Source organism: Haliaeetus albicilla, chromosome 8 (assembly GCF_947461875.1).
Source record: "Haliaeetus albicilla chromosome 8, bHalAlb1.1, whole genome shotgun sequence".
Classification (NCBI taxonomy): Eukaryota; Metazoa; Chordata; class Aves; order Accipitriformes; family Accipitridae; genus Haliaeetus; species Haliaeetus albicilla.
This window is the reverse complement of record NC_091490.1, coordinates 37,332,865-37,341,391: the sequence shown is the minus strand read 5'-3', so window position 1 is coordinate 37,341,391 and position 8,527 is coordinate 37,332,865. Positions and strand designations below refer to the sequence as shown.

The following is an 8,527-nucleotide window of genomic DNA, read 5'->3' as shown; positions in this document are numbered from 1 at the left end:
AGCACCGAGAACAATAAATACTGTAATAAATAGAGAAAATCCTGTCATGTGGCACTGCTCCGGCAGCAGACGGTGTAGCCGGGGTCCTGGGGTACCTGCCCTGCTCCACTCTCCCCAGGCCCCCTCCAGCATGGGTGTGCGTGGGTGCTCCTCTGCCTGTGACGAAGTCAGCCCTGCCCCACAGAAGCACTCAATGTTGGGGACGGGGTATTCAGTGCTTGACGGTGCTGTCCCGGCGGCAGGTAAGCGTGGCTGCGTCCGGCTGTACCCTCCCTCCCGCTGGCTCGACGCTGAACCTGGCAGAGGGCTGGGGCTGCAGACAGAGGCGGGAGCCCTCCTCAAAGCTGGGGAGCACAAGGAGGGGGGCAGCCCCACAGCCAGGGCTGCGGGACAGGGGGCAGGCTGGGGTATCCTAGGGCTCCTAGGGGTCAGGGTGGCCTTGGAGGCTCATCACGAGGACAGCATGGCAACCTTCAGCAGGTAGGACACGTTCCTGGAGGCCTGGGCTGGGGGCAGTGCCAGGACTGCCTTGGGGCCCTTGCAGGCTGGAGAAGACGGGGGAGGGTGAAGCCCTTTCCACAGTGGGCATGAGGAAAGGCTATTCTGGTGAGCAGCAAAGTGGCCCCAGACACTCACAGAAGCCAAGGGGAGCTGTAGGTGGGCGGAAACCAAGGGTTAAATCAAACCACACCAGTAGGATGGGACAGTGTCACAGGCCCCAGTGGCCCTGGGCTCGTCACTGGGGCCTGTGTCCCTGCCAGGTTTGAGGCTGGAGCCAGGGGCCTGTGTCCCTGCCAGGTTCGAGCCTGGAGCCAGCGGCCAGTTCTCAGACAGTCCTGTGGCCCAGTGTGTGCAGACAAAGCGGCGTTTCGTGTCCTGTGTGGGGGGCGGGCAAGGCCCCGGCTCAGATGGGCTTGTACAGCAGCGTGGTGACGTACTTCTTCTTGTAGCGGTGCGTGGCACTGAGCACCATCACGCCATCCTGCGAGAGGCACAGCGTCAGCAGGTGGGAGAGCTCAGCGCAGCCTGGCTGCGCCAACCCGGGAGTGGAGCACCCCCAAGGCAGCTGTCAGGAAGAGGGCTCTGCGGGCTCAGGGAGCAGCCCTAGCCCATCCCTGCTGTCCCGAGTCTTAGCCCGAGCCAGCGAGACACGTCCAACACCTGTGACAGGGAGCCAGGGCAGAGCAATGGAAGGGTCTGGTACACAGCAGGAGAGCCCACAGCTCCTGCTCAACTCCACCACGCTACAGGGAGGCAGCTAAAGGGAATTGTAAGGAAACCGCAACCTACGCCCCTGCACGTGCCACACTTCACTGAGCAGCCAAGCTGTCTTCGCATGGGTCCTCCGATCCCTGCACCACCATGTCCACCCCCCAGCTGTCCAGGTTCTGCTCCCTGCAGGTGCTGCCAGCTCCCGGGAGCCACAGCAGCTCCCCTTCCCTTACCCAGCAGCCTTGCGGGACCTGCCCTTACCTTGATGGAGAGTGCATAGAGGTGATTGAGCATGACGTGGTTGGGTTCGGGCAGCAGTGCTGGGTCACACTAGGAGAAGAGGAGTGTCACAGGGGAACAGCAGAGCCCTGACCCCCCAGCCCCAGCCATCATAGGGAGCTGCCACCTCGGGCAATCTGAGCTGTTGGCGTCTCTGGCTGTTCTGAACAGGAACAGAGCTCAGCTAAGCACCAGGCAGAGCAAGGGGCCAAATCAGCATGGTTAATGGGAAAAGTGATGCTTTTCCCAGGAAATGCCAAGGGCCAGGCCCCAGCCAAGAGGAGACCAGGCTCCCTGCAGACAGGGCTCCCCTTCCAACCTCAGTGTGGCTCTCTGTGTGCCACCAGTATGCTGGTACCCACCGAGATATTGGTGTCCTTGTTCAGGATGACCTGGAGGAGGTGAGGAGGGAGGATGGGTGGGGATTTGAAGCGCTCCTCGGGCCGGTATACGTACATCTCTTGGCCATAAGGTCCAGGTGGTGAGCTTGATAAGTCTAAAGAGAAGAGAAAGGAGGAGACATGAAATGGCTGAAGCAGGACTGGCGAGCACAGAGCAGCTCCCAAGAAGCTGAGAAGGACCCAGCAGGGTCTTTCAGGCACAAACATCTTCCACAAGCCATGGCCATGTATCCTATAGCAACAGCTCAGCCTTTTCACAGCAGAGTAAGCAGCCAGGTGAGCCCTGGGCATTTCCAAGCAGGGCTGTAAGCTGGTATGTGCACTGACACAACACAAGCACCCTGTGGTATCCACCCCAAGACCCCTGCACACAGCTCACAGCACAGCTGGGTTCCTCTCCCTGTAGCAAGCAGCCAGCTTGCCCCAGAGCTGTACCCTGTGCAGCAGGGGCGCAGCATGCCTGCACGCTCTCGGTGCTGCAGGACTGCCTGACAAGCAGGTCCTGAAAAGGGCAAATGGGAAGTCTAGACTAAGCAGCTGCTCAACCCATGTAAAGGGATCACAGGAGCTTGTGGTCACTGGAGCTGGACTGGCTGTATCTCCTGGCCACATCTGACCTGATCATTTTGGAACAACCAGCAGCCAGGAGGGCTCCACCTCCCTGGAACTGCTGCTGCTTGCTGGCTTCTTTCCAGTGAAGTATCTCCTGCCCAGGCTGGGCAGGGATGTGGAGCTGAGCTATATCTGAGACGGAGTTTGTACCAGGGATGGCAGGCCGCACTCAGAGCATCCTGGACCAAAACACGACTGAGCTACCTGCCAGCATGACACACTGAGCCAGCACTGTTGGTGTCTGCATGGTAACCTAAGCTGCTGCTGTAAGACAAGCGGAGAGGGAGGTTTCCGATATGCTAGCACTAGTACAGATTACCTTGGCATGAAAACCAAGAGTAGCTGCTGAAAATAACCTGGATCCTGCTCTCGCCTAGCTTGTACCCCAGATCCGATGACTTACTCACAGTTGAGCAGAAAGGGCTGATGTTCCTGGCGTTCATCAGTCCAAAATGGCTGCCTCAGCCACACACAGGTACTGACCCTCCTCTGGGACGGTGCTAGCACAAAACAACTTACACCAGCACAGCCCCTCCATAGAGACAAGGCCTCAGCTGTGGGCTGCTGAGGACATGCTGCTGAACACTACCCTTCCTCGGGTGCAGGCCCACACCTCTGCTCAGGGGGCCTGTTCACCCCCAGAGCAGCAAGTCTCAGAGCAGAGGAGGGGGAAAATAGCACATGCAAAGCTGTAATGCCACAAAAACTCACCCCGACCTGAGGTTTCTGAGCTCTCCAGGGAATCCACCTTCAAAGCATCGAACACCTCAAAGTCAGACTTCTTGACGTGAATCAGGTTGTTAATCGTCCCCATCTGACTGGTGACCACAGGCTGGAAAGAACTGAGGTAAGAGTCTTCCTATGTTCACCTCCAGTCGAGGCACACTCAATGCTTCCTAGATCCTCCCGGCCCAAGCTGTCTTTGTTGCGCCATTACCCAAGAGCACAGGTGGCCAGTGTCTAGCTCTGCTCTACGCTTGCAGATCTCTGCTGTTTGCCCTGGGAGGATTACCCTTTACTCTCAGGCTCCTACACCACCTCGTATTTACATCCTCCATCCTGCTACATGCTGATGAGTAAGTGTCCTCTCCTTCCCATGCTGCTACTCCGTGATTCAGTTTGGAGGAGAACCTGCAAGTGAGTGCTGATCCCGTGGACCATTGTCCCATGTAGCCAATTCTCAATGGGACTTAATGGCCTCCTGGTGTTTCCCCCCGCCTCAGCACCTCCCCGACACTCCCCCATACAGCATGTCTAAGCCCAGAGGAACCAGTCTCTGAAAGGACTCAGAAGGATGGAGGTGCACCTTTCGTTTTGGTGGATACCATCTGCTCTTCCTGTTCCCCCTCTACTGCAGTTACATCATGTCTAGTCCCCTGAAGAAGACAAGATCTGCAGGGATAAAGCTTTGAGTGTTACCTCAGATGGGTCATGGACCCACTGGCCATCCACAAAAAATTTGTACTGGTGCTCTCCTTCTGGGAGGTCCAGGATAGCGACAAAGTCGTTGTGGCTGTGCAGAGAGAACAGACGTGCAACAGCATTACCCTGTTAATGCTCTGGATGCTGCTTTTCCATGGGGTCCCAGAAAACAGCACTTTTTCATGCACTGCCCAGCCCGTCTAGCCCAACACTTTCATGCAGGGTTAGGCTCGCTCATCGTCAGTGATCTGAGGCACAGACACAACAGGCATGAGTGTTCAGAGTGCTAGCGTGGCTCAAACCCCTAGGAGTCTGGCTGCAAGAAGCAGAGGAGGCAGTCCAGCCCTGCATGCCCACAGAAAATCAATGTGACAGACACCCTGCGCAAGACACACTGGGGAGGACGCATGGGCAAAGCATCTAACCCTGTGCTGGCACTGCAGGACGGGGGCAGCAAGCATAGCAGCTCTGTTTGTGAAGCCTGCAATTGAGATAAACCCATTCCAGATGATTTGCTGGGATTATGCCCAAAGTCCTACACAGTGTTGCCATGGAAATCACAGATGTATTGCAGAACAGCGAGAACATCTTTAGGGCAGGAAGGCACGTGAGGGACAAAGAAAACCCCGCTGGCAACAACACAACTAGGCATGGGGTAAGGCCACAGCCAAGGGAAGAGCTGACAACTTCCAGAAGACTGCCGCATACCTGGGCAAGGCTCTGCTGCCAGGACTAGCTGCTGCATGACATCCAGCTGGGCAAGCAAAGTGGCCCATCCTGTCCTGTCCCTCTGTTTCACAACTTCCCACCGCCACCGCAGCACCACCCAGGGAAGAAGCTGACTATGTATTTGTGCTCAGACCCTTCAGCTTGGGTGAACTGAGAAAAGCCAGGTGAGCAAAGGGAACAGCAACCAGCACAGAGAAGGGAAAACACTCCCTGCGATGGAGCAGAGGAGAACACAGAGTGACCTGAGGGACCGGCTACCTCTTGATGAGTGGGATCTTGGTGCTCCAGTTGTTGAAAGATCCAGAGATGAAGACCTCTTTGCCTCCATCAGCCCAGCGGATGACAGTGGGACGAGCCTGTTGGGATGGTTTCACTGACTCCTCCAGATCTGGCTGCCATGACACAAACTCCTTGTCCCCAGGAATCTGAGCAAAGAAAACCAGAGCCTGACTGAGACACAGAGACAACCGGAACCACGTTCACTTCCTTCTGGCCTCTACCAGCCCACCTGCACATCCCAGACAAGAGCATTGCAGAGCTCCTCCAGCCTCCCAGCTCTCCACAGACCCCTCACATGGCTGGGAGCACAGCCCTGCACAGCCCTGCACAGCCAGGTAGCTGAAGCCCCAACAAGGGCCCCAGAGGGTAGGACAGGAAAGGCAGCGGTCAGCCCCTACCTTGGAGTCATGGGAGCTGAAAACACTGGGGTCGTCGGTGCTGCCCACCATGATCTTATGTGGGTGCTCCTTGGTGGCGGGGGGGGCACCAGAGCCATCCGAGCGGTGGGACTTGGAGCCATGGCGCTCCCCAGACACTCGCTCACTGGTGGTGTTCCCCATGACAGCTCAGCAGCCCCTGTGAGAGAGAAAGGACAGCAGTGTGCCTGCGCCCACGGGCTCCGGCAGCGAGGAGAGGAGCAAAGGCACCGTTTCCCACTGCTTTTTGCCAGAGGAGACTGACAGCAATCCTAAAAAGGGCCCAAAGTTCATTCCCACTGCCAAGTTTGGGAGCTGAATGGGAATTTAACAAACAAGACAGCTTGACCTAATTATAGCTATATCCTTATGAACCATCACTCTAGTTAAGCTGGTAATTGTTACACTCCAAAACCAATACTAGTTACGCTGCGTCCCACAAAAGCCCTCAGCAGCCAGCATAGTGGAGGGGCCAATTGGGAAAAATAAAGCCAACCTTTATTGGCAAATCAATTGCTTGGCATTAACAGAGACTCCTTCACAGTCCCACCGTCAGGCTCTACAGACAAATCCCCTACATCCAGCACGAAAACCGCCGGAGAGTGAAAGTAGCAGCTGTTTAACAGCTCCTAACAAGTCTCCAAGAGCTTGTGGGCAGAAGAGAGGAGCCTTGCGCCTGGCAAAGGCAACAGGGAACATTTAAAGTGTCCGAGTGGAATCGCCCAGGCTGGAGCTTGGCCAAGGTGTGGGGCTAATGTCGTGGTGTCTGCAAAAAGCTCAGCTCTTGACAACATTCACTGATGATTCACCAAGCAAGCCACCATGTCAGCTGCAGCACAGCTTGTTGTGACCCTAACGAGCAGCACCACCCCGAGCACTCCAGCATTTGCCTGGCCATCCGGAGGCACACGATGAGGGAAGGGCAATCCCAGCTGCCTCAGCGCCACTCTGCAGGCGGAGACGGGCCGTCATCCCCGATCTCACCCAGTGCAGAGAAGGCAGAACAGAAGAGCTGGCCATACGGCGCCAAGCCATGAACAACTACGCATCTCTTAGGACAAACAAAGCCACCACAAGCTACATGGGACTCCTTAGGCCTCACCCAGTTTCCAGCAGCTGAGATGGGATTGGGGTTCTTGCCCCCTTCCCAGGCTTATTTTGCAGCTTTCAGCTTACTGTGCTGATCACGGGCTCTGCAGGGCCAAGCAAGAGGACAGCCAGCCTTGCTTCATGCGCTTAGTTGTGACATTTGGAGATTTGTTTAGAAGATCAAGTTATACGAAGGGTGCCAGGCAAGGCTGCCAGCCAAAGCCAGGCTTTAGAACATTACGGAGCAATTACTGAAGTATTTCTTAAATCCTGAGGGCTAAAAGGCAGCTCGAGAGGACACCTAACCCATACCCCCACCCCCTCTCAGTGAGGATCAAGTGTACCTGAAGATCCAGGTCAGATGAGCTGCACCACTTGCTCTGACATCTTCCCCCTCTGACCTGGAGGAGGCTCCTGCCCCTGTGCCACTAGACCTGCTGTTGAGGAGCTTCTTCCCCCGTATCTCCGCTAAGGCTCCCTTACTTCTCATCTACGGGGAGGAAGGTAGGAAGGGCTGAACATCCTCTTGTACCAAGACAGACCTGAGAGATACGTGCAGGTGTTAACAGATGTGAGAGCTTCCCTTCCTCTTCTCTAAAAGGAACCCAGTCCCTCTGGCTGTCCCTCACAGGTCATGCTCTCCCAATGCCTCCTGAGGCTTCTTCCAAGCAGTGGCTCCTTTCCGGCATGCGGCACCTGAAGCCCCCGCACAGACAAGACCATCCCACCTCCTGCATCGGGCACACAGGCACCCTGCTGTGCTGGCACTTCGAGCTCTTTGAGCATAGCCTGAGGTACTTGGCTTTACTGAATTAACTTCTACAGCTCAAACCCTCCTGTCTTCAGACAAGCCTTTGTAGCACGGCATGCTCTGATGCTGTGACACAAGTACATCCAAGTCACTGATGGAAACGCTGCCCATACCAAAGCCCAAGCAAACCTTCGCAGCATCTCAGCGCACCCGCTCCCCCTTTGGCAGCGAGCCGCTGCCAGCTGCAGTCTGCAGCAAGGTGGGTGCCTGCCTGCCGGATCACAAGGCCCCTTCAGTTTCAACCAGCCCCACCTCCCCACTTTGCTTCTGCAAAATGACAAGCAAAATACACCAGGTCCCCCTGAAATGTGTCACGCTTGCTGCCTCTCCCACCCGGCCAGTGGCCCGCACTGGGAACCACCGGCAGCCGGCCTGAGAGGGTTTATTTTGGAGAGATGGGGGTCTCTGTCTCAGCACCCTCAGCTGCCCACAGCCTGCTTGGCTGACACCTCCTGGTGCTGGAGTTACCCAGGGAAGCCGGATTCACCCGGACTCCCCCTCTTTCGGAGGAGGGAACCAGAGCTCAACCCTGAGGGCTGCCCTACGGTTAAGGGCATGAGGTGGGAAGCCAGGGAAAGTCTCCCTCCCCCGGACTCGTGCCAAGGAGGCACGGCTGGATCGAGGGCTCTGCGAGGCAGCGGCGGTGGCAGGGCTGTCACGGCAGGCTCGGCCCACGGCCGCCCGCTCCCCTTCCCTGCAGGGTCACGGTGAAACGGCGTCTCCCACGGCCCTGAGGAGAAGCGGGCCTCAGCAGCAAGGGACAGGGCCCTCCTGAGGGGCTCCGAGCCGGCTGCAGGGCACGGCTGCGGTCAGCCACAAATGGGGGGGGTCCAGGCCACCGTTACCCACCGCACTGTCACGCGTGGGGACGCTGTCACCCGTGCGGACGCCCAGCCAAGCCTCACCCACCGTCTCCCGCAGCAGCGCCCGGCTAAGCAACGCCCGGCCAGCTGCCACCCGCCCACCCGCGGCCCGGCCAGCCGTGACACCCCGCCGTCACCCCCCGGCCCCGACCGCGGCCCCACCTGGCCGCCGCCGCCGCCCCGCTCTCCGCCTCCGTCCAAAATGGCGACACCCGCCACCGCCAGCCTCTGCGGGGCGCTCTGGCCCGCCCCCGCACGCCGCTCTATGGCCGCGCCCCCCCCTCCCCTCCTTCTTCCCCGCGGACCCGCTTCCCCGCTGCCGGGCAGCCGCCATGTTTTTTGAGGGCGGCTTCGCCCATTGTTGTTAAGGGCGGCCGGCCTGGGGCGCGGACACGCTGGCTGAGGGCCCTGCGG

At 58.0% G+C, this 8,527-nt stretch overlaps 1 protein-coding gene across 5 annotated transcripts; it reads right to left on the bottom strand.

The window, feature by feature from the left end:
- Positions 1-3: 3 nt before the first annotated feature.
- On the bottom strand, positions 4-8,374 carry PRKAB2 (protein kinase AMP-activated non-catalytic subunit beta 2). Of its 5 annotated transcripts, none has more exons than XM_069789872.1 (9): positions 8,276-8,367; positions 6,784-6,981; positions 5,333-5,510; positions 4,914-5,080; positions 3,924-4,017; positions 3,216-3,336; positions 1,854-1,987; positions 1,474-1,542; positions 4-982 (listed from the first exon to the last, which is right to left on the bottom strand). In XM_069789872.1, the coding sequence occupies exons 3-9, from the start codon at positions 5,492-5,494 to the stop codon at positions 905-907; spliced, it is 825 nt and encodes a 274-aa protein (XP_069645973.1). In that variant the 5' UTR covers positions 5,495-5,510; positions 6,784-6,981; positions 8,276-8,367; the 3' UTR covers positions 4-904. The 5 variants fall into 5 exon arrangements, with proteins under 5 accessions (XP_069645973.1, XP_069645977.1, XP_069645974.1 ...); XM_069789876.1 differs by having other exon boundaries at positions 3,222-3,336; XM_069789873.1 differs by having other exon boundaries at positions 6,784-6,929; positions 8,276-8,329.
- Between the last annotated feature and the right edge of the window lie 153 nt (positions 8,375-8,527).

Coding starts and splice junctions, on each gene's coding strand:
- PRKAB2 (XM_069789874.1), bottom strand. CDS start 5,494: ATGGGGAACACCACCAGTGAGCGAGTGTCTGGGGAGCGCCATGGCTCC. Junction 1,988..3,215: donor CTCAGAAACCTCAGGTCGGG/GTGAGTTTTTGT, acceptor TCTTCTCTTTAG/ACTTATCAAGCTCACCACCT. Junction 983..1,473: donor TCTATGCACTCTCCATCAAG/GTAAGGGCAGGT, acceptor TGCCTCTCGCAG/GATGGCGTGATGGTGCTCAG.